The sequence below is a fragment of the Sarcophilus harrisii genome, chromosome 3 (genome assembly GCF_902635505.1).
Source record: "Sarcophilus harrisii chromosome 3, mSarHar1.11, whole genome shotgun sequence".
Classification (NCBI taxonomy): domain Eukaryota; kingdom Metazoa; phylum Chordata; class Mammalia; order Dasyuromorphia; family Dasyuridae; genus Sarcophilus; species Sarcophilus harrisii.
The window spans coordinates 409,098,349-409,125,049 of record NC_045428.1 but is presented as its reverse complement, the minus strand read 5'-3'; the positions used below and the strand labels follow the sequence as shown (position 1 = coordinate 409,125,049).

At 31.8% G+C, this 26,701-nt stretch overlaps 1 protein-coding gene across 1 annotated transcript in view; it reads right to left on the bottom strand.

Annotated features, from left to right (window-relative positions):
- Positions 1-26,701, bottom strand: part of SCN3A (sodium voltage-gated channel alpha subunit 3) — a 134,209-nt gene that overhangs the window by 68,225 nt on the left and 39,283 nt on the right. The window contains exons 2-10 of the mRNA XM_031960554.1: positions 25,193-25,509; positions 21,876-21,994; positions 17,776-17,865; positions 9,230-9,358; positions 8,637-8,728; positions 7,365-7,637; positions 7,042-7,105; positions 5,131-5,272; positions 2,875-3,081 (exon numbers count right to left, since the gene is read on the bottom strand). Of these exons, the coding sequence (XP_031816414.1) occupies positions 2,875-3,081; positions 5,131-5,272; positions 7,042-7,105; positions 7,365-7,637; positions 8,637-8,728; positions 9,230-9,358; positions 17,776-17,865; positions 21,876-21,994; positions 25,193-25,459 (1,383 nt within the window). The 5' untranslated portion in view covers positions 25,460-25,509. The remainder of the gene's footprint in view (positions 1-2,874; positions 3,082-5,130; positions 5,273-7,041; positions 7,106-7,364; positions 7,638-8,636; positions 8,729-9,229; positions 9,359-17,775; positions 17,866-21,875; positions 21,995-25,192; positions 25,510-26,701) is intronic.

Sequence of the window (26,701 nt, the reverse complement as noted above, 5' to 3'; positions counted from 1 at the left end):
ACATATTGGCCATAATTTTCTCAAACTTATATTTCTGCATTAGTGACTCAAATGTATTGCCTCCCTAACAGCACTAATACTGAGCTGCCTTCCAGTATAATATCCCCCCCCCCATTTCTCTGTCTTGCTCATAAATTCCATTGTTCTAGTGATTTGTCATTTACACTGAATCAAAAATTTTTAGCTCTTTATTTATCTGTTCATAGCTAACATTGCAACACTGTCAATGTGTTATCTTGCTTAGAATGTTATTGCTTTTATAACTGACTTGGTCAATTTTAAATCTTACAACATATAACAGCTATTTATATGATAAAAACATTATTTTATTTTCACAATTTCCTCTGTTAGAATTCTAACATCATTATATAACTCTTCTTCAATTACAGTAAAATCCAGCTATTAAAATTCCCCACATATATTTTTAAGATACGACATCTGATCTTTTTTTACATGAAGGATTACATTTATATCTTACAAAATATCTTTTTTCCATTTTTAAAAACTGTCCTCTTAAGAGATGTTTTTCCTCTAAGATCAATATAAGCTTCTGAACATGTGGAATAATGAGTTACATGATGCTAGGCAATCAAAGATTATGTATTGAATAGCTAAATATAATTGTCCAGTACATAACTATCTATTATCCTTTTGTGGTTTTGTATTTCCTTATCTATTTAAGTTGCATTTCATATATGAATCCACTGGGCTGATATAAAGTCTTTTTTCATGTCAAAAATGAAAGTCTATCCACTTTTTATTAATTAAGCATTAATATCCAATGGCATTCTTTTGGTAAATATGAAGATAAAAACTTTAATATTGTAAGCCAGATTACCATTTTACTGTTAACATTCTACTTAGCTAAATTCCATTTTACCTTAAGCTAGATGTAGCAAGTTCCTATTTCTAAAGATTGTATACATTTTAATGGTGCCACAATTTACCCTCAAAATGACTGCATTTCAGAAGCAAAATGTTAACTCATAAAGTTTGTCAGCATAGTAAATCTCATCATATTTTATTGCATATTTTGTAAGTGTCAAATACTCAATAATTTAAGACTATAGATCATGTGCAAAATGTTGATTTTTTTTTTTTTTTTGGCTGAGGCAATTGGTGTTAAGTGATTTGCCCAGGGTCACACAGCCAGGAAGTGTTAGAGGTCAGATTTGAACTTGGGTTCTTCCTGACTTCAGGATTGGTGTTCTATCCACTATACCAACTAGATGCCCCAAAATGTTGATATTTTCTTACACAGTATTAGGTGAATATATAAATACCATAAAGCAACCATAAAGAGTTTGAATAAAGCAACCTCTATCCTGTGTCAGAATCAATTTGTTTGAGTGTTTATTATTTATTCTCATTTAATGAGCTAAAGTAAAATTAAAAATAATTAAAATATCTTCAATAATCCCCACCCCTATCACTCCTAGAGGTTAAATGATTTGCCAAAGACACAGATTATAAAAAGGAGTGCCAAAGACACAGATTATTAAAAAGGAGATCCAATATTTGAATCTTGGTCTTCTAGATCCAAATGCAAGAAAATTAGCATTTTCCACTCCACTATGCTATTTCCAAGTAATATTTCTTATTACACAGTATATTTTTATCTAAAAATCTCAAAGAAGCAACAGAAAAGGAGAGCAGAATTTTCCATATTTATTGATGAAGATTTAAAGAAAAGGAAGATGAAGTGGTTCATTCAAAGACCTGATTCAATTTCTTCTATACAAGATCAGCATTATTAACGAAATAGAGAATTGTATATAGTCCTGAGCAGTATTTTGGAAACATAATAATTGAATTTCCTTAAAACATCTTTTTAGAAAAAAATTTGAGTTAGAATATTCATTCACTAGGAGGTGAGCAGTATAAATAATTTGTTTAAATACTGTTAAGCAGGAAATAAAAGAACAATTAGATTGTGAGCCTCTTTACATCAGAACGGTCTTTTGTCTTTCTTTGTATCACCATCACAACATGCGTAGTAGGTGGTTAATAAATGCTTATTGACTAAAAATAGTTCATTGATCTGTATTATATTTTCAGCATGTATCTTAACTTTTTTCCTAGCATCATACTCTCCTCACTATTTACCTCTTAATCCAGCCTACTTTATTTTCATTTTATTGAATTACCCTAAGGCTGGAAATTGGTTATACAGCTGTATGAGATGTAGTTCAAAATCTTTTCACAAACTGTATGTTTTACCATCTACTTCACTTAATCTAGGCCCTAGGTAAGTGTTTTAACATTTTTTATTTCATAGATCTCTTTGAACTGTGATGAAGACCCCTTCTGACATGAATGTTTATAAGTTGTTAAAGGAAATGATAACTTTCAGTTAAAAGTTAATAAAAAGAAAAGTATAATTTTCATTCAACTTTATAATCCATCCCATCCCTGTCCTTTTGAAATCTATCTATAGACTCAGGTGTGTCCTAGGGTTAACTTGCATGGACTTGTTAAGAACCAGAATAAATTTATCTACTAGGATACTTCTTGATGAGAAAGGGGTTGTCTATGGATCCCTGCCTAGAATCAGTGTGGTGCGGGAAATAATAGCATGATTATCTTTATGATACTGATTTCATAAAAGAACATTTAGCAACATATAGTAAACCTTATTTGAATTTACCTATTATTAGTACTTTCTATAAGTTTCTGTACATATGTAATTATTTTCATTGAAATTAATCCAATTTAATTCAAAAGCTATTTTAAGTTTTAAAGAAGATTCTGTTGCTATCTAATGAATTGGACATTAGTGAATATCATGTTCTAATTTTACCTCTCTAATATAGCATAAATATATACTTAGGAATATAAGAACTAGAATAATGCATTTCAAAAGTATAACTATACCTGAGCTTCTTCTTGTTGCTTCTTAAGTTGTTCCAGCATTTGCTGAAACTCGGCCTCCTTCTGCTCTGCTTCTTCCAAAGTGGCCTGATTCTGTTCCTCATAGGCCATGGCAACTACAGCAAGGATCAAGTTCACCAAATAGAATGATCCCAAGAAAATCACCAAAACAAAAAATATCATGTATGTTTTTCCTGCAGCACGTAGTGTCTAGAGGAAGAAAAAAAAGTGTAGATAACATGTCATGAAACAAGGTAGAAGACTGCTTTCACAAGTTAGGTCAGCAGCTAATTTATTCGTAAGACTTTTTTCTAGAACAGATGAAGCTATTGGGTTCAGTCTATTAAGAAATGTGATGGTGATAATTTGTAATTTTTTCTTTAACTGAAGTTCCACTTCCGTATAAAGAAGTGATGAACTTAAAAAGGCAGAATGAGACATATATTTTTGGACATAGATAACATAGAAATTAGTTTTGCATGATTTGTATGTTTGTTGTATGCATTTTGTTTTATTTATAATCTGGGAGAAGGAAAGAGGGAAAACAATTACAGGTTAATTAAAAAATAAAATTGGGGGAAAGTGGGTTCAAAAGATCAACTTACCAGTTTGAGTTAGGGAAAGTATAGTTGAATAGCAATTAATATTTAGAAAACAAAAAAAAAAAACAGTATTAATAGTCCCATGGTGCTCTGATCTGGCCAAACTATATCTGAAATATTATGTTCAGTTCTTGCCATGACATTTTAGGAAGAGTATTGATAAACTGCTCCTTGGAGAGATTCCAAAGGAGGACAGCCAGGAAGGTGAAGGGCAAAAATAGGAACAGCAGGTAGAACTTTGAAAGAGACAAATTTAGGTTTGATGTTGGAAAAAACTTGGTAATAGCCAGAGTTGCCCCAAAGTCAAATGAACTACTTGAGACAATAGGAGGTTTCTCCTTCTTGGAGGTCTTCCTACAGTGTCTTGTCAATGCATCATAAAGGAAATTTATGTTTCTGTAAGTAGAAATAGTTTGTCCCAGAGGGACTTTTCAACTAACTCTGAGATTCTGTGATTCTATATATAACATTACAACATTTTGACTAAAACTTGTTTGTAGCATGAAAGATACTTTATTCTAAAAATTCTCTATCAAAGTTCACTCTTAAAAAATTCTAAATATGCAGGAATTTTATGTCTAAAGATATTTACTGCCATTGGGATAGTATTATCTCACCTTCCTGTAATGAGTTTCTTTTGGAAACGATAGTACTTCCTCTCCCTTTTCTGAATACTGCACTTACTTACTATACCATTAATGTGAAATAGGGAAGCTGCACCACAGGGATTTATTAGCATGGAAACACTCTCCAGTGATAAATATTGACAACTCTGCAACTGATTTTTTTTTATTTTTAATAATTTTTTATTTTTCAAAATATATGCAAAGATAGTTTTCAACATTCATCCTGGCAAAACCTTGTGTTTCAAATTTTTCTCTCTCCCTCCAACTCCATACCCTAGACAGAAAATAAATCAATATAGGTTAAATATGTATAGTTCTTCTAAACATATTTCCCATACTGCAAAAGAAAAATCAGGTCAAAAAGAGGGGGAAATGAGAAAGAAAGGAAAAAAGCAAGCAAACAACAGTGACAAAAAGTGAAAATACTATGGTGTGATCCACATTCAGTCTGAATTGATTGTTTTAGGAATTGTATGAGGCAAGTAAGTGAGGGGTTAAGTGACTTGCCAGCAATAACATGGCCAGTATATGTCAGAAGCAAGACTATTCCAGACCTTACTGACACAGGCCAACTCTATCCATTGTGCTATGCCAATTTATATTTTTTAGTTATCTTATCATGTAATTATGATTTTTTCACCTAACTCTAATGTAAAGCAGCTGCTTGAGGTGAAGAAATTATGTCATTTTGTATGTGTCAGCATCTTCATAATATTTAGTATTTAATAGCATTTTAAAGTTTACAAAGAACTTTGCTCATTTAACAATTTTAATCTCATTGAATAATAAGATAATAAAGGTCTTAAAGGCCCTTCGTATTTCCTATGTTGTCTAGCAAAATCTCATGAATAGTAGTTGCTGAGTCTGTATTTGTTAATCAATAAATTGTTAATTGATAAAGAAATGAAACTTTATCCCAAAATTTACTCACCTTATCCCAAAATTTACAAATAATGTTACATTAAAATTTCAGTTACATACCATCTTTTATCTGATGATAAATTTTAAATAATTTATTATTCAACCCTCACCAGCTGGTAAAGATTTTCCCAGTAATCTTGTGTCATTAGTCGAAACAAAGATAAGAAGGCCCAACTGAAGGTGTCAAAGCTAGTGTAGCCATAATTGGGATTAATACCAGCTTTCACACATATATATCCTTCTGGACAGTGACTGCAAATGGTAAAAAGAAATAAAGATATAGTTAGTATCATAGCCTCAGTTGATTTGGGATTATGTAAGCATTCAATAATCTGAGTATCCTTTTGTAATGGATTTGTTCCCCTTTACTCTCATAAAGCATTTTCAATCGTTGTTACAGAGAAATTTCTTTCATGTGAATTTTCCTAAGCAAAATAGTTATTATAACACTTAGCTTCCGAACAAAGATGGAAGCATGGAGAAACTAATCTACATTTTTTTCCTTTTACAGTCTGCTGACTACTGTTGACCTATTGACCTCATCTCTCATACAAATATACCCTGATGCTACTTTTAAATAAATCAGAGTCCATGATAAATAATCACTCTTGCTGTCTTTGATTGGCCAACAATATGTCCGACCAAGCCCCATTTGGACATTAAAGTCTTCTCTTTCCAGAATACACGTGTGTGTGTGTGTGTGTGTGTACACACATATCTATATGTATATATATGTATGTGTATATGTGTATGTATATACATATATGTATGCATACATGTGTGTATATAAATCTGTTTATGCATATGCGCATGCACGGCGTGCGCGCGCGCGCATGTGTGTGTGTGTGTGTTTGTTTATAACCTAGGCAAAAGAGGGAACATTCGTGTCTCATTTCTTACCTGCCCTTAATCACTGATTGGGCATTGCCTCAGTCAAACTGAGACTTGTTAAAGACTTTAACTTAAAAAGACCAAGGCTTAAAAAGGTCTCTGATGGTCCTGATCTATATCTGGCCACTGAACTCAGAGGGCTCTGGAGGGAAAAGTGAGGCAGGTAACCTTGCCCAGCCCTCCCTCACTTATGTCCAATCCACTTGTGTGTTATGGCATCACCTTCCAAAAGGCAAGATCCTCTTGGAGGACTAAGGATTAGTAGTAACATTAGGTACCTAAAGATGTGATAAAGCACAGTGCTCTTAAAACATGCAAATCAATCCATGCCTTAAAGAACTTTATATTTTAATGGGGGGGGGGATAGATATACATATAAATATATACAATAAATGTATAGAAATATACAAATAAATATATACAAAAATTCCTATATACAGGATAAATGTTGTTGTTTGTTCTCCTGAGAAATAATTAAAAGATACAAAGCATGGGAATTAAGAGGGATTTTGGAAGGCTTCTTATAGAAGGTGGAATTTTAGTTGAGACTTAAAATAATTCAGGAAGATTCCAATTGGAGTAGAGAGGAGAGGGTTCCAGGTATGGGGGATAGCCAGAGAGAAGGCTTGGAGATGGAGTGTCTTGTTCTTGAAACAGCCAAGAAGCCAAAGTCATTGGATCAAAGAATAGGTGTTGGGGGAGTAAAGAGTAAGATTTGAAAGATAAGATCTGGCTAAGTGATGAAAGGCTTTGATAACAGCGAGCTTCTCTTATTTATCTCACCTCGATCACATGTAAATATATATGTCTTTTTTTTAATCTTACTATACTATATCCTGTACTCATTCAAGGCATTATTATCTGCTTTTTGAGTTATAAATCCAAAGATTTGTTAATACGTTATAAGGTTTTCACGAGAGAACAAATTCATTCCACTGTAAAATGCAATTTATTATAATCTTCTAGAAACACTGGATTAACCCAAAGGAATGACTTTCTGTAATTAATTTTAGAGTCTGACAAAAAAGTAAAGAAAATATTTTAAATCTCATTGGCAATCCTATTCTTTCTATATGTAGTTAAACTTCTTTTTTACTTTCTGCAATAAAATGTTTCTTAATGTTCCTTACCCTGCATCTGAACTATTTCCACAAAGTAAAGCATCATTTTGTCCATCCAAAAAATAAAAATGACCTGTTAATGAAAAGAATAAAATATTTTATAGATTAATGTGATTAATAAGTCAATTTTATACAATCCAATAATGATGACATGCATTTACACTTATTTCATAGTTCTAAAATACCCCTTATTTTTCCTTTAGAATAGTCACTGAATTTCACAACAGTTATTGGAATCAAAATTTCTTTTAAATTAACCCTCATTTCTTCATCTATTGACATTTGTAAAAATTTTTGCAATAAACAGGTTAATATATAGTAGCACTTCTTACTTTTATCTTCAATGTATTCCTTCCAGTTAAATGTGCTCATTGTTGTATTAACAGATGTCCCATTTATATCTATTGTATTATTATAGTAGGAAGTAATGTTTGTTTCAAAAGTAGAATTGCCTGGGGGCCATTGCAAACATTTATTCCTCAGGTTGCCCATGAACAGCTGCAGCCCAATGAGAGCAAATACACTCAAACAAAACACAGTCAGGATCATGACATCAGAAAGCTTCTTCACTGATTGGATTAGGGCCCCCACAATAGTTTTTAAACCTGCAAGGAGTTAGATAGAAAAACGTATTAATACTGCCACAAATCACAACTTTTTATTAATCTTGCATGAACATCCCTTTCTTTTCATTCCCCAAATGATTGTTTGGCTTTTGAGATAATAAAACCTAGCAAACAACCAGGGGTTTGGGAAATGAGTGAAGAACAAATTTCTTTCTATAAGCAGTGAGTTTTCTGGCTCCCCACTATAACTTTTTATTTAAAAATCAGGAAATTTTTTTTATTATGGGTTACTATGCCCATAGGACAATGTAAAGAAAATCTCCCTGTTCTTTCTTTTTATTTCAGCTCTATTTTAAAAAATTATGTTTAATTTCCTTTAAACATTGTCATATACTATTATTTACCTGCATTGGTTTAGAGGAAATAAAAATAAATTAACATTTTAAATATCCCATGTTATGTTGAAGCAATTTTTTAAAAATTATCCTTTCTACTTTTAAGATAACTTTTTAAAAATAGATTTCTATTTTCATTTCTAAACATTTATAATAATGAAGTTGTACAGCATTGAAGCTTTTTTCTAAATATTTTAGGAAAAAGCTTCATGCCATAAATGAAAACTGAGACTAATTTCTTAAAAATAGCTGTCTCATGCAATATTTTGTTAAACTCAGGGGCTGACTTTATAAATACAAATATAAAAAAAATGTAAAGATTCATTATAATTAAAACTCTTCCTTGCATTCACTGCATTTTGTTCATGTAAATTGTTTTAAAAGGCTTATTGCTTTATAAAGTTGTGCTTTCAACTTGGATATATTTAAAATCAGCCTCGGTCTTTAACCTGGCTTTCACCTGGAATAACCGAAATAGTTTTCAAAGCTCGGAGAACCCTGAATGTTCTCAACGCTGAGACATTGCCCAGATCCACAAACTCTGTCACATATCTGTATAAGGGAGTTCACACAAACACAATAACACGCAAGAAATAATTGGATATATAGGGGACCTAATCCCTTACACCAGTTAACTTCTTACCTGGGATTACAGAAATAGTTTTCAGAGCTCTCAATACTCTGAAAGTGCGAAGAGCTGAAACATTGCCTAGGTTTACAAATTCTGTTACATACCTGTAGAATTAAATCAGAGTTATTGAAGATTTTTGCATAGTTTTCATTAAGTAATTAATGCTGCATTTGGCTCACAGACCACTTTGATAAAAAGGAATCAATGAAATTGCTAGTCGAAATTACCTTTCTTTTCAATCTGCACTTTAAAAGGTTACTAATTCAGCTTAAATGGCAACAAAGTGAACTGAGCTAGTGTATAAAACTCATTTCTCTTACTTTATCTGGTGGCACTAGGAGACTGAAGTCAACAAATAACTTTAACATGTTTGAGTGAGAAGTAGTGTATCATACCTTCCCTACAATTTTAGAATTGTTACCTAATTTCAACTTCTATATCAGATTTTGTTTTGCAATATAGAATATGTTCCAACAATGCATGCAATAGATACATAGACACATCAACTAAATAGAAATCACTATGATGATAAAGGTATGATGAGTATGTTTTATACAGAAGTTAATTTCATACCTTTGTTTTATTTGAGCAATTCAAACACTTACGCCATCAAAATGACACTGAAATCCAGCCAATTCCATGGATCACGGAGGAAAGTAAAGCCTTCTAAACAGAAACCTCTTGCCAAAATTTTTATAAGTGATTCAAAGGTATAAATTCCTGTGAAAGTGTACCTAGAAGAAGCACCAAAGCAAAATTTAATACTGTATATTGGTTTTTCAATATAAAATTTAAAAAACAAAATTATGCTAATATTTTTCATTACAGAACAAAAATACAGGTCTGGTTTTGGCTCCATTCAGAGGAATTTAGTTACCGACACTATAAACATTGTATTATAAGCCAGTTTTCCTAAGCACTAGAAGACACTTAAATTAATCATTAGGTAAGCAAATTGTTGTGTTAATTTAATTTCCCAAAGAATTTTATAAGGGCTTGATAACATTAATTCTGTACATTTATTATTAGATAGATTTTTAAACTAGGAGACATAATTTTAAATCCTAAATTGAATACTTTTATTCTGTACCAGTCCAAATAGTCAACATGTTTCTCTTCAATCAACTGATGTGTGAACAGATTAATTGACCTTTTGACATGCCATCTTTCTCTTATGAAAGATCTTATGAACCTACAATTTAAACTCTGAGAGGGAGGAACAAATATAGCCCTGAATATAAGAACCTCCCCCCCAAAAAAAAACAATTACGGGGCTCTACTCTTTCCTTTGGATCCTTTATGTTACAGTCAGGAGATTAACAATTATTCTCCCCCAAATCCCTAAAGAGTTTTCATGCCTGAGCTGAAAGAAAGCCTAGGCAGTCACAGCAACCTATGACCTTTAATTACACAGTAGCTATGAAGTGTGAATAGTCATAAAAAAGTGAGAAATAAGCATAATTCTTGCCTAGGTGAGAGCAACCCATGGTGTACTCTTTGAGGAAAGGGTTACATGCCATAGCTGTTTTGCTGATTTCTTCAATCTGTTCCCAAGTTACCATAGACAATACTTCTTTTCCAAGAAAATTCTAGAAATGATTATTAAAGATGATTTGGAAGCATTTAGAAAAGAATGTGAAAATCCATAGATATCAACAAGGGGTCACTAAGAACATATCATGACAAAGTGACGATTTCCTTTTTTAAATATACTTATTAAACTAGGAGATCACAGAAATGCCATACACATGCATATCCTGATTTCAATGGAATCATCTGACAAAGTCTCTAATGATATTCTTGTGGATAAAATAATGAAATGTGGGCCAGGTGATAGTGGTGCTGACCTTTGCAGAGAGTGAACACCCTTATTCAATGAAAAGTTGACTGATAGGTTGACATCCACTTAAAGGAATGTCTCTTAGTGAAGTACCCCAGGGTTCTCTCTGATCATTAGCCCTATCTTGTACAGTATTTTTGGATTAAGACATAAAAGACAAGTTTTTCACAGCTATAGGTAATATAAACCTTGGATGGGAAATTCCTGACAAAACACCTGGTAGAAGACTTTGCATGGTAGGAATTCGACAAATATTTAGTAAATGAATAAAATCTTTATGGATGACAATTCTCAAAACTACCTTAATAGGTTAAAACAATAGACAAAAATCAATAACAAATATCAAATCTGACTCTGACTGAAATATTTTGTTGCATCAGTACAGAATGGAAGATCATGAAGTTCATTGAAAAAAAAGATCTACAAGTTTTACTTGATCACAGGTTCATACGAACATATAGTACTAAAAAGCTAATTAAATTAAATTAAAGCTTGCATTAATAGAATTCACTCTTGATGGTTCCATTTGGGGTTTTATTTACAAAGATCCTAGAGTGGTTTGCTATTTCTTTCTCTAGACCATTTTACAGATGAGGAAATTGAGGCAAATAGGTTAAGTGAGTTACCGAGGGAGGCACATATAGAATGTGTCTGAGACCAAATTGAAACTCAGGATGATGAGTCTTCTTAACTCCATGCAAGGCAGTCTATCCACTATGCCAACTAGTTGCCCTAATATATTATGGTGTTTCAGTAATAGAGAATAGTAACTTCACTTTATTCTGTAATACTCACACTACATTAGGAATACTATCTTCCATTTTGGAGCTCATATTTCAGGAGGAACAATTACAACCTAGATTGTAAGGGAGTTTGCAATCCATGTCACATAGTGATTGCTGGTAGAAGAACTAAAGGAGTTTAGTAAATAGCACATTGCACCTAGAATCAAGAATACTTGAGTTCAAATGTAGTTTCACATATTTACCTGGTCTATAACCCTGGGCAAGTGACTTAACCAAACCACTCAGCCTCAATTTCTTTATCTGTGCAATAATAATATCAACTACTTTCCTGAGTTGTTGTTAAGGATAAAATGGGATACTATTTGTAAAACTTTGCAAATCTTAAAGTGCTATATAAATGCTAGCTATGATGATGATGATGTTAAGACTTGAAGAGAGAAGACTAAGAATAACTGTGATCTCTTTTTTCTAATATTTTAAATGTTTTCATGTGGAAGCGATAGTAGGATTGTTTCTAAGGGCAGAACCAAGATTAATCAGCATTAACATATTTTTTAAATGGATTTAGCAGAATATATATATATATATATATATATATATATATATATGTATGTACACACACACACACACACACACACACACATAGAGAAGCTTTCTAATAATTAAAGCTGTTCAACAGAACCATGAGTTACCTAATAAAGTCTGTGAGTTCACTGTCACTGGATTAATTCAAGTAGAGGTTAGATGGTAAAGTGTCAGATTATAGATAGGAGAACTACAAAATTCATTGTTGCATTATATTAAAGACTGAGTTAGATGAACTCCTTGGTTCTATCCAATTCTCAAAATTCTATGATTCATTCTTCTTAAATACTATATTATTTACAATTATATAGTTACAAAAGTCAATGAAAAGCATCTCTTATATAGTGAAGATGTTATCTTTAATATATATATACATATATCTCCTAATCCCTCCAAAAATTCTGCATAAGAGAATTTAGTAAAGGTGATTAATTTTTAGATATCTTCAAAACTGGATAGTCCCCATAGAAAGTGATTCTCATTGAATTTAATTAAAAGGGTTTTTTTTTAAGACATTTTAATTTAATATATAGTTTAAAAGATTGGTTCTCTAATACTAATTTTTCTTATGACCACTTATACAGAGAAGAAAAGAAATTCCCTAAGAATTTCTTGATTTTTTTTATGTCTTTGCATGTTTAGAGGGGGAAAATTCACTTTCTATGATCATTAAAAGAGTCAGGACATTAATTATGACTCTACAGCTGCTTCTTAATTAAGTGAAAGAAAGATGATGTTTTGGAACTTACAAATATAGTAAAACACTTGTTTTTCACAGTGTACATAATATATTGCCTAAAATTGTGCTGGGTTTTTGATTACTGCTTTTAGAAATGTTAGGAACAATTAAGGAAAATGCTAATTTCCCATAGCACAAATATTAGTCTAAAAAATGACTTCAATTTCTCCTTTCTCCTCACTTTTAGCTTTTCAAGATTTTTTTTTGTTTTGGTTTGTTTGTTTTATATCTCAAATCTTTTCAAATACTCTCCTTCAATTTCATTATCCTTTAAACTCAATGTATGTAAGCAATACTTTAAGTACAGTCATTGATATCAATTAATTATAATTAAGTGCTTGTGATCGTCTGAAATTGCACTTTCTGAAGACTTCTTTGTCATTTTGAGAAAGGCTAATGATGGAATCTAACTATTTGAAGTCAGTTGTTTGCCTTTGTTATTTTCTATACGATTAGAAAAACTTGCTTAACTTTTTTGTGATTCATTTTCTTTGCCTATAAAGTGGCTTGATATTTTCCCACTGTTGCTTCATATTAACATCTAATTTTCCTTTATGTACTGTTTATATTTTCTTTTGCTTTTCTTCTCATGAGGATATTTGAGAAAGCCAGTTAGTGAATCAACAAATATTTAAACGCTATTTGGCAAGCACTGTGTTAACCTCTGAGAGTATAGAGAAAAACAAAAACAATCTCTTCCTTTACAAAGACCACTTTCTAATGGAAGAGACAATATGTAAATAAGATATGAAAAGACTAGATCAAAGGTTATTTGAATCAACGTAGTAACTGCTGGGACTTGGGGATGGGATAAGCCTCTTTTAGAAGATACTTATGAGCTGAATTTTCTAGGAAGCCAAGGAAACTTAGAGCTAGAGATGAAAAGTCAATCCATTCATTGATTGTCTAGATGATAACCAGTGCAAAAGCACAAAGTAGAGAGAAAAGGACATAGAGTGTCATGTTAGAAATACACACAAGTATGATAAATTTCCTGTTTTTAAGTATAATACGCTTTAAACGAAACAAATAGTAGAAAACAACTAAACTTCACTTCCCCAGTGTTTCCATGTCCTCAAACCACAGTGGTTTGATTTCCTAAAAACCGAAATTTTTTTCAGGGGTATGATGAACTCTTAGGAACATATAATCCCCTATTGATAGTTTGATTTGCTATTTTAAAATATATACCACCTTTGCTTACATTTCTACTTAATATGTAGAGAAATTATGGTAGTTAAGATAGTATTCTCAAACATATTTCCTGTCTACGTTTCTTTATCTTACAAGAATTCAGAAAAAAATGTGGGAAGAAATTGAGAAATCTTTCCAACTGTTTAAACTGTTCTATTTTTTCCCTGCAAATAGGAGTGATATACATGAATATATTTCTTCTACTCAATAGACTGTCATTTTCATAAAGAATATTTCTAACAGCTGTAATTTTATGCAATTCAAGAGAAAGGATCTAGATAGGCTAAGATTTATCTTTTATTTTGTAAATTGTAATTCCTTTCTGACTTTGCTGAGTGAGTCATTATTTCTATGATCTGCTATTAAAGATGTTTATAGCTGCCATGACATTCTAGAAGGAAGTGGTCTTAGTCTTTAAAACCTTCCCTGAATCCTTCCCTCCCTCCCCCCAAACCTTTTCAATTTCTAGTGTTTTCTCTGACCTCAATTTATTTTAGGTTCTGATTGGTGTGACTAAGAATTCCCTCCTTGAAGTGGTAGCATTATTTAAATTTGCACTACATATTTCATTTGGGCTGGAATAAATTACCATATTTTACATAATTATAACTTTGAATATTGCAAATTTAAATAAATGCTACAACTGCAGGGGATTTATTATTTTACCCTTATTGTATTACCTTTACTTGTAATGTAAGTTAGATATAGACTTGTCCCCATCAGAATGCATATAAATTGAGGAAAGAATCAGTTTTGCTTTTGCATCCATTGTTGGTACAGTACTTTATACATAACAAATGTTTAACAATTGTTCACTGAATGGAATTGAATAAACTGAGACTAAACCTTTAAGCTATGCTTACCACATCACTAGTCTTTTGCCCTAGTGGTAAAGATCAATACTGTATTAAGATTCCTGCATCATTCCTACATGATTGAATCTATAAATGAAGATGCCAAGTTTTTCCTGTTACTTGGTAAATAAATGATTAAGAACATCTCTAGGATAGTCCCTGAGGTATATTGTGAGTTTCTTGCAAACAAACCCAATAGCAAAAACTACCTGAAATGACTTGATACATACATAGCAAGTGCTTAAAACTGCTTATTCAAGTAATAGAATTAAATACTTGGGTAGACAGCAAAACATTCAGACTTCTTTCTCCTGGTGCAGTCCCTAACTATATAACCTAAAGCACATCACTTAGACTTCCTGTGCTATATTTTCTCAAGAACTGAAATGTTTTTATATCAGTGATATGTTTGGAAAGCAACATCCCTTGTTTTCCTCTAATCTATTTTTAAAAAGAAATGAATTATTTTATAATTCACTTTCATGATTATTTCAGATGTCATTTATCTTCTTTACTAATTAAACTTCAGCTAGAAGATGCCATTAACCCTTGACTTTGACATTATTTCTTTCCCCAAACCTTTTATTAAGAAGTTGGAGTGATCTGTAAGCAACCACTTACTCTTTCTGCAAGTAAACCTGAAGGATTTCAATGACTTTGATTCAACATCAAATTAAGTTATACACTATAAAATAATTGAATCATAGATTTAGACTTAGAAGGGACCTAGAAGCTCATCTAATTCAACTTCCTCATTTTACAGACAATAAAAGTTAGGAAAGTTAAATGAATTGTCCAAGGTCACACAGAAAGTAAATAGCAAAGGTAAAATTTGAATTCCATCAGATTATCTATAATTTAAATTCATCTACAATCTAGTTCTAGTTTATTTTTTAGCATTATCTTGTACATTCTTATTCACATAGTCTACACTATTAACCAAATTTGATTTTTACTTTTCACCATGACAGTCAACATAGTATTTCTAATGCAGTCTTCTATATCTGGAGGGATTTTTCTCCTATACTGTCTTTTATTTCCATTTCTTTAGATCCTTCTCTTTTAATGCCTGACTTGGGCCCCATCTCCTTCATGAATACATTACTGATTTCCCTAATTGAAGTTATTTTATTGCTCTTTGTTTTAATGTTGCCTTTGCACTCTCCTTTATCATATAGTTTGAAGACAAGATTTCTCGTTTATTTAATTTTCCCTATTACTATGACTGAAAGTTGTATCATTTTTTGAGAAACTAAATTTCTTTCAAAATAGGAAAAATAATCATAACTCATACTTTTTCTATTTTTATGATTTTCTATTGTATTTTTTAAAAACATGAGTCACTTCTAAACAACTTCCCATGCCTATTTTATGGATTATATGACAATGGATGAGAAAGTGCTTTAAATTTTTCAATAGAAAGAAAGCATATGCAGGATACACAATCTTTTCCCCATTATAACCTAAATGGAAGGAGTAGGGCATTGACCCAGTTAAAGTGGGGAATCATTAAAAAGAATTGTTTATTCTGTCCATTGCCATCCAGACTAATCAACAGAAGTTATAATTAGAAGCCCTGTAATTCCTGATGTTTAAGACACCACAAAAGAATGAGCTATTGGGCACTTTTGAGTATTGGTGAATTGACAACACAATTTCTTAAACTGATCTTGACTTTTACATTTAAATAAACTTGCCTTACCTTAGTGGAAAAAAGGTTAAGTATCTTATAATGTCAAATTCTTAGCCTATCAAAAGAGTCAGACATCATTTTAAAAGCCTAGTACTACTTCAGGAATACTTACCACCATTATCTCAATTTCTTCCTCTTAGTGGCTCTAGGGGTGGTTTCTTCCATGTCACATCAAGTCATTAATTCTATATCATGGCCCTCCACATTCTATATTCTAGCCTACATACTACTGCGTATGTCTCTCTACTTTATAGATATATTCTGTATAAAGCTTTATCATCTCTTGAAATGGACACATTCTCTTTCTGACACTACTCTCAGAATAGGTATTGGGCTTAACTGCTAAATGAATTTAAAGAAATACATTTGTTATGAATGGGAAATCCTAGTTTAGGATTGTTTTGTTGCAGATTAAAATAGCTTGCCTTTGATTGTCTGTTAAGACCAACCAATAAGATTTCTGACTTGACAACATATACATATACACAAATCAACAGTTCAAATAACTTTAGATTCTCCATCTAATGGCATGAAGATCTGTGAACAAATACCAAGAATACTTTTCTTTAAAATAGGTAGGTAACAAGAAGATTGCTTGCTATCTGAGGGAGGGGGGAGAAGAAATAAGGAGGAATAGAATTTGGAACTCAAAATTAAAAAAAAAACTACAAATGTTAAAAATTGTTTTTATGTGTAATTGGGGGAAAATAAAATAATATATTTTTTAAAAATAGCTAGGTAAGCACAGTAGATAAAGCACTGGACTTGGAATCAAGAAAACCTGAGTTCAAGTTCAGTCTTAGACACTTAGTGTGTGACCTTGACTGATTAAATTTTTTAACCCCCTGTATATCTCAATTTCCTTATCTGGAAAATGGAGATAATAACCCTTTGTCTCCCAGGGATGCTGTGGGGAGAAAAATATGTAATATTTAAAAAACCACTTTGCAAACCTTAAAACATTTTATAAATTTGAGCTATAATGATCTAGTTAACGGCTAATAAAACTCAGGAAAAACATCTTGGAAAAAAAAGACATTGCATTACTTGGAAAGGCTTTTTTTTTTAAGTTGCTTTTACTCTCCTTTAAAAACCATAATGATGGTATAGGAATCTTCATTAGGAAAAATACTTTTCATCATTAAGATGCATAAAGCTTTAGGTCTTGCTTTATTTAAATTGATAAAAATATATTCTTGGGCTAAAGTGCATACTCATTTCATTTTCATTAGTTTTTTTTTTTGTTTGTTTATTTGTTTGTTTGTTGGTTTTTTAGAATACCAAATGTTGATATGGCACCAAAATTCAGTGAATCCTTCTGGGGAAAAACACCCACCTCAAATAAATGAATATTTCCCTACTTTCTTATATACTTGACCCCCTATTCTCTTACATATCAAAGAAACAGCAGATAAGGAATTATGAGGATGGATATACAACCTAGGTTCAGAAAATAAGGCCAAAGTCAAAGAAATATATCTAAGAATAATTTCCACTTACTCTACATTCTTTGTCCAGTCCGGAGGGTTACTCATAGTCATAAATACACAATTGGTCAGAATAGTGCACATAATGAGCATGCTGAATAAAGTAGATTATAGTTAAAGAATAAATATGAATAGCTGTAGTAAAATAAGGACAATGATAACTGTGTGGATACTGACAAATGGCCTATGTATAGGATTAAAAAAATTTTAACTGCTCAAATAATTATATGCATTTTCTATTTTAATGTTAATCTTAAAAAACAATAATGCCCAGAACAAATTCTTGGAAGGTAATTTCATTTTGTTCCATAAATTATAGAGATTATGAATTATCTATACCCCTTTTAAAATTCATTGGGAATTTTTCATTCAAGTGAACTGTGCCAGATGACTCTGTCAGAAGACCCTTTTAGTATGTATAAAATACTGTTTAAATATGTAACTTGAGTGGTAGGCATAATTTAATTTTCTATTTCCATACAAAGACTAATGATTGCAATATAGAAAGTTGAGAGTGTTTAGATAATAAATACATTGATTTATTCTGTATAACTAAGAATTAAATAAGGGATGTCATAAATTTTCTGTATGCAAATAGTCACTTTCTAGTTTAAAAAAAATTATGTATCAGAAGCCAGAATCAATCACGTATTACTTTTTATAGTATCTTATATATGCAAAGGATTATTGTGTCATTTTTAGTCCCCTGTGCCCCACCTCAATCTCCATTTGTGGAAGAATAGAAAAGTAGTCATTTGTTCTGGACAGGAAAATGTATCTGATTGTGTATCTGATTGTATCTGAATTGTGTATCTGATAACACAAAAAATTGAATTCTGTATAACTAAGAATTAAATAAGGGATGTCATAAATTTTCTGTATGCAAATAGTCACTTTCTAGTTTAAAAAAAATTGTGTATCAGAAGCCAGAATCAATCACGTATTACTTTTTATAGTATCTTATATATGCAAAGGATTATTGTGTCATTTTTAGTCCCCTGTGCCCCACCTCAATCTCCATTTGTGGAAGAATAGAAAAGTAGTCATTTGTTCTGGACAGAAAAATGTAATTTTGTACAAATTAGTTAAGTTAGACTTCGATTATTGACACTTGATAGCAACTTATATGTTTGCATAAATTGTTCTTACTTTAGGACACTACACTAGCCAAAGCATTTCTTATTCTCTTATTGCATCTTATTTTAGAAGAAGTTCTCTGGAAAAGATGTGTAGCACTCCTCAAAACACCCAAGTATGGTGCCAAATCCATGGTGAAAACTGTTGAATTTTGAATGTTTTGATGATAGTCACAATAACACTATAATCTACATTCATGACATCTCTTGAATCCATCAGTTCCCATATAAATGATATATAGAGCTACATATGCATCCATAATTCTATCCTGAACTATAGTCCCACATCAATAACTGGATGTACCATAGGCATTTCAACTGAAATATGTCTAAGATAGAATTTATTTTATTCCCTGCCTCCCAAACCATCTTGGTTTTTCTTTCATGACATCTTTCTTACATATCCACATTTTTCCAGTTCTGGAACTGCTAGCCTTGTTCATGCTCCTATCACCTCTTTTCTGGACCATTTCAAAATTGGCTTTCTGATTGAGCTCTCTATACCTCAAATCTCTCCTTACTCCAGTGCATCTTCCACTTAGCTGCCAAAGTTGATTTTTCTAAAACATATGTCTATAATTCAATGAGCTCCAGTTCGTCCCCATTTCCCCTAAGAGGAAATATAAAATTCTCTCTTTGATTCTTCATAACTTGGCCCTTTTACCTTTCCAGGACACTTCTATTTTATTCCCCTCTGCTCAGTGATGTTGCTACGTTGATCCATTTGTTGTTTCTCTTTTATAATATCCCATCTCTCATTTCCTTGCCCTGGCTCTTCCCTATGTCTCGAGTGTTCTGGTTCCTTTCCTCCATCTTTTAGTTTCTCTTATTTCCTTCAGCTCATTTTCACCTTCTTCAGGAGATTCTCCTACTTGCCATCTCTGAGTTTACCTTCCCTCTACTCTGTGTATATCTAGTAAGTCCTCATTCTTTTCATGTTGTCTCCCCCATTAGAATTCATAACAAAGGCAGTAGTTGTTTCTGCCTTTCTTTGAATCCATAGTGTTTATCCCAGTGCCTGGCACATGCCAAGTATTTAATAAATACTTGTTGATTAATGGACTGATTGTTTTGTTAGTAATACTTCATTAAAGATTTTATTGCAGGTAATAAAAAGGTATAAACAAACTAGTATTGTTCTTATATGATTTATTTCACTCATATAACCTAGTATCAACTAACTCTTGTTTTTGAACCTGTAGCTTTAGAGATGTCCTGATGTAAAAGAGAAACAACAAGCAGGTTGGTGTAGCAATATCACTGAATAAATTGAGGATAGTAAATACATTCTAATTATTTAAAAAACTATTTATTAATTATTTACATGCTAGGTACTGGGATTGATGCTGGAAATATAAATAAAAAAGATCTTGCCTTTAAGGAGCTTGCATTCAATAAGGGGGGACAATATATAAACATACGAGTGTAAATTTGGCTTCAGACCTATGCATAAGACTCTCCTTACTGGTGGCAAGAATGATGATTTGATGCTGTATACTTGTGTAAGAGGCAAAGTTGTTGTAAAAGATTAAGAGAGGAGAAAATTCTCCTTCCTTCCTACTTTTAGAGGGATCACAGGTAGTTTCATTCTCTACAAAGAAAGAAACTCATAAACAGAGAAGGAAAAACTATATCTCCAACATGTCCCTGACATTCAGATTGCTTCTTTAGAGACTTCTGAGAATTTTTCTATATGATCAGGGCTTTTCTTTCTTGACTGATCTGAGACAGTTTGCTTCCAAAGAAAGAATTTATTTGTATCATACATTCTAATCTGTATAACTTCTCTGCTTTCTGTTTGCTGTCTGCTTAAATAAATGGTTTTACTCTTTAGTCAATCTTTGTGATAGTCCTTATATATACAGCATTTAATGCTAACGGGTCAGGCTTTTAGATAAAAGCTTATTGTATCCCTTTTTCTCCACGGAATAGTGACTAGGAAAGCAGCTTGAATCTGCAAACAATATTTAAAAGAGGTAGATAAGATTTGGTTCTAGTCCTTGGGAGAGCCGAGTATTCAGCCTTATAATCCCTTTTACTACTCCTTTCCTGACAGGGAGAAAAGTTTCCCTTGGAAAGAGCGCAGAAAAATTACAAGGATATCTATAAAGCCTCTCCATGAACCACATTTAGATAAACTCATTGGGCTATCACATAAACTATATGGGATATATACTGCCTAAATATGCATATATATACCTAGGGATAGAGATATATACATGTACATGTGCATATACATACATATGTGTATACATGTACATATGTGCATCTCTCTTTTACCATCTCCTTTTCTCTGTGTCTCTCTCTCCTTGCTGCGCAAAGGTACAGAGTCAAAACTTGAAGGTTAAGTAGAGGAATTCTAAGGAGGCCAATTTGGTTGATCCAAAGCGTAAGTTAAGGGAAGCAATATATAATAGGCATGGAAAGTTAGGGTGGATTTAGTTTGTGAAGGACTTTAAATGTTAGTTTGTATTTGACCCTACAGATAACAAGGGGCCACTGGCTTTTATTGAACATTAGGCTCACATGGTTATATAGTGCTTAAAAAACAAAATAATTTTAGCAGTTGTGTAGAAGATGAATTGGAGAGGGAATAGCCATAAAGTAGGGAGACCAAGTAGGACGTAATTGTGGGTGATCATACATAATTGGAATTATAATCAAATTGACAGAGAGAATGGGAAAGATGCTAGACATGTGGAGGTAGATAAGACTTGGAAACTTACTGGATTGGTGGAATGAGGGAAAAGGAAGAATAACACTATTTATTTGGGTATATGAAAAGGTAGTTCAATAATAATCTCAGCAGTCAACATTTCTATGCATCAACAGAAGAACAAAGAATTGAAGTACAAATTAAACCAACAAACTGCTATTGATTTCAAGGGCACTCTCTACATATATAATGTAGAAATGCATTTTTCTTTTTAAAAAAACAGATTTTTAGAAATAGAAAACAACCATTCTGAAAGGATATGAATGTACCAAAATCTTAATAGCAATTTTTCTAACAGGGTTGAGAGGAGTTAAAATATACAAGGCAGATGTGGCACTGAATCGAAAGATTGCCTTTCCTTTATTCAATACTATAAAAGTCTGAAAAAGAAAAAAAAAGAAAATGTAAGAATTATAATAATAAACAACTGAAGATAGGCATGCATAAGAAAAATGTATATAGCCAATGTACAATTTTATAGAAGTATGAAGCTTTATTTACAAAAAAATAAGGTTTAACAATCTAATAGATTAGATCTTAGATTATCCATATCAATACCTCTCCTTCAGTCTCAACTCATGACCACTTTTTCTATCATATACTTACTTCTCTGATGGCTTCTTTTGCTGTTATTCTTTTTAGAAGTTCCTCATTTGTTATGTAATATTCTGCTCATACTCTCTAGTTTCTCTGTTAAATGTCCTTTTGTGTTTAAAGACCATACTTTTTGGCAAAGTGCCTAATAAATTGTTTTGTATAAATTCCACTTCATATGTTTGAACAATTATGTAACAAGGGTGATATTAGTGAATATTCTTCAGTAGTGAAGAGATTATCCAACAGGCATTTATCAACTTTATTAAGGTAGCAGAGGACTCTAAAAAATACTATAATTGAGAATCTGTTAAATGATTTCCCAAAATTCATAATATTAGCAATTTAGTATTTTTTTGAGTATTTTTTTAATTTTAATTTTTATTATTTTATTTATTTATTTATTTAATAGCCTTTTATTTACAGATTATATGCATGGGTAACTTTACAGCATTAACAATTGCCAAACCTCTTGTTCCAATTTTTCACCTCTTACCCCCCACCCCCTCCCCCAGATGGCAAGATGACCAGTAGATGTTAAATATATTAAAATATAAATTAGATACACAATAAGTATACATGACCAAACCGTTATTAGCAATTTAGTATTAATAGTTAAACATCTAAATCAGTTTTTCCAGGTTTTAAGTAGAACATTTGAATATAAAATTCACTGTTAATCAAATTGAGTTTAGAGTGAGAATATAAATCGCTATAAAGAAATAATTTAATCTACTAATTTGCCACATTAAGAAAGGATTTAAATAGTGATCCCTAATACAATTCCTATCTACTTCCTCTTCCCCCCCAAAAAGGAAATAGAATGCAACTCCCTCCTCTCCCTTTTATGGTTACTATTCTTTTTATTTTTTAGTTTAAAAAAAAATTTCAATATCTACTGAACCACCCAAGGAATCAAATTTGATGTGCCAATGACACTTTGTGGAATTTTATAAGCTATTTCTGTTGATCATATCTTATGAATCCAAGGCTTTAAATTAACAAATCAAACAGCTCTTGAGTCTATGAAAGGGAAAAATTTGTTACATGTTTAAAAAGAATTCCAGACTATTTCTGGATAAATTTTTGGGCTTTATCCTAAATCATAACTAGGCATTTTCAGACGACAAGAAAAGGAAAAGGTAGAGAATCACTTTTCAACTGCTAATGAAAGCTAGAGGACATCTCTTACTACTGGAAGAAAGTGGAGAAAGTGAGGGATTGATGTGGTAAATAAGAGTGCTAATCTAAAATCTAGGTTGTTTTTCTTCTGATACATGCTGGCTTTATGAGCTTCTCAGTGCTCTCAACAAGCTTTTCTGCACTGTCTCTTAGGAGCAAATTATGAAGATAAATTCAAATTATGAAGAAATAAAATGAAAATGTTTGAAAAACTATACTACAAGCAGCTGTTGCCTTTCTCTCTCCTCCCCCCGCCAAAAAAAAATTAAGCTAAATTGAAAGTTCCTAGGTAGAATAGCAATTTAATGTTTAGGGGAAAGTCAGGTATAACTGCTGTCTGTTTTCTGATAAACTGGGGGAGGGGGACAGTGGAATTAAGTAAAAGGAGTGATATCCCGAGTTCTTTTTAAATATTGGCTTTAGATCGATTTTTTTTTTTCACACTCAGCACTCTAATCAGATGATTAAAGTACACTGAAGTACTGATGAGTTGTATCAGTGATTGGAGTGCTCTGGACTTAAGTGGTTTGAAATCATGTGAACCAATTTAAAATGGTTTTAGAACAGATAGAACCAGTTCAAACCAGCTTCTTAGCTATGCACTCCAGCATTCCAGGATGTCAGCTCTCCAATCATAGGTTTGAAGCATAAGGAATGTGCTGATGAGGTGTCAACATCAACACTGGTATATATTATAATGTATATTTACTCACTTACTTATTTGTATGTTTAGTGAATTCCTCTCTTATATGTGTTGTAAACAGAATGGGTACCATTATTTTGCAGGTACTTAATGGTTAGACCTCTAATAGTAAACTGTAATTATTCTTTTATCTTCATTTTATGACTAGATTTGTTTTATATGTGTGAAAACACATGTGAAATATAAATTTCATTTGAATAATGTCAGAACATTTCAAAGTGAAAAATAACAAATTCATATGGTCATTTTTTTCTTGCAAAATGTCAAACTGTTACTTTAACCTTTTTTCTTCTTTTAATTGACTATTTTAATAAATTATGTGATTGCTTCAGCATTATATAGAGAAATAATTATTACATAACAAAGTTTAGATTCCTTAAAAATTCATTTTCTAATTTATTTCTCCTTCATATTTTCCTTTAAAGTGATATTAGAGACTGTCTAGTCATATGTTGCAGACCTTAATATATATTCTAGGTTGAAAAAAATACCTTTGAGAAAATGTTATTAAATTTTCATTTAGGGTGGCATAAATTGTATCTATAATGTTAAGTAGTTTTCTGCTGCAAAGCAGTTTTCTAATGCAAAGAAATCATTTAAAAAAATTCAAACTCTAAAATGAGAAGCATATATTTCTGGACAAATACCTAATACATATAGAAATATTTAGAGCTAGAAATATCTCTTTTTGCTCGTGAGATACTTAAATATTTTGAAGTTAACTTAGTAAGTACACTAATAAATGCATTTTACTATTTCCACTGATATGAACCTTAATTTAACACATTTAAATTGCTATGAATGCATATAGACAGAGCAGTATATTTTGGAGAAACTTTATTCTTGCCTATAGCTCTTGCTGAAACAAAGTCTGATTGTTATTTTATATAAATTATTTTTATTATACTTTGCTTCCAGAATCTTCTCATGAAAATTCCCTACAAGCTAAGTCTTTATCAAAAGAAAAATGCTTATGGTGCATTTGCAGAGCTGACTAATGCAGGCACATAATAAGTAGTCAATGCAAGTGAATGCTATAGGCAATATGCACTGCAAGGGTTAGTAAGGATTAGTAAGGATAACTTTCCCAAAGACTCACTTTTTTATTGATATAGTATGGGTCAAGGTCCTCCAAGGGCTCTGACACCATTCCAGGTGGAATGTCTCCATAAATAAATGGGAGAGATTTTCCTGCTTCCAAGTCACTATTTGGCTTTGGTTTGTTCTCATCATCGTCCTCTTTAAGTTCTCTTTTGGCCTTCTTAGCTTTCTCTTCTGCAGAGCGTTTTTCAATAGCAGCGAGAGATTCTCTAGTAAAATAGCGGAAGCTGTCAGGTCCTGGGGGTACCAGCAGTGCCTGTGCCATCTTTTCATCCTGCAAATTTAATTTCGTTTAGCCTCTCGCATAAGAATCTCCTATGGGGATAAAAACAGGGAAAATAGATACCAGTTAGGAGAAAAATAATGAAAAAGGGAGGGGGAAAATTCAACCAAGATAGTATTTAATGCTTCATCTGGTTTTGCCAGTAAATAAAAAAATAGTCACTATAAACATTAAGTAGATCATTTAGTGCTGTGCCACAATTTTAACTTGTAAACATTATTACTGTTCAATCTGATTCTCCATAAATCAACTTCACAAGACATCTGTTCTTGGCTTTTGAGCCAAGAAATACAGAAATATGGTTATTTACTTCTGGTAAAGGATATGTGCTCATAAGCCTTACAAATAGAGCCAATTCTTGATTTTTGACGACACCTCTATCTCTCCCCTTCTCCCCTATTTTTCATCTTCTGTTCACATTAGGTCATATGTATAGCATAGAGTTCAGAATCAGAATTGGTTTCCAATCCCAGCTCTGCTACTTATTCCCTATGTTTCTATTGGCAAATCTCTTCTACAGCTTCAATTTCTGCATCTGCAAAATAAGAAGACTGGATGCCTTGAGTTCTGAAATCACTTCAAGCTCCAAGTCCTATTATCTATTTCATAACCATAAAGTACTATTTAAATATGAACTATTATTATCACTACTATAATTATTATTCCCCCCATTGATCAATAATTCCCCACAAGAAGAAATTATACGGGTGGCTTTACTCACTGAATTGATTAAGCTGATGTTGAAATCAATATTTCTCTGAGAGGTCAAGGGTCATCAAGCTAGTTTCTTTTAAAGTTTATATTTATATTAAATCATTGTCTTTAGTTTATGGCCTAAGCATATGTTTAATAATATCATCTTTGCTAAAAACTAGATATAACCACATCAAAAATACTATTTTATATTACATTAATTCTAATAAGGAATTTTTGTTTTATGACTGAAAAAGAAGCTTTTATCTTAGCAAAATGATTGATGAAGTAGAAGAATTAGATGATCACTGGCCTATACCTTTTAAAAACAAATCAGAAATTTAGCAATTCTTTACTACATCTCTGCAATGTTCCTTGGACACATTCATTCATAGAATGAATTTTTTTTCAGTCAGCTTTAACATTCAAACCAAACTGATGCACAACAGACCCAAATTGGCAATTGGGTTATATATACATGACTTTCATATATTCAATTATGGGGCATTTTTTAGTATCAGAAGCTAAAAT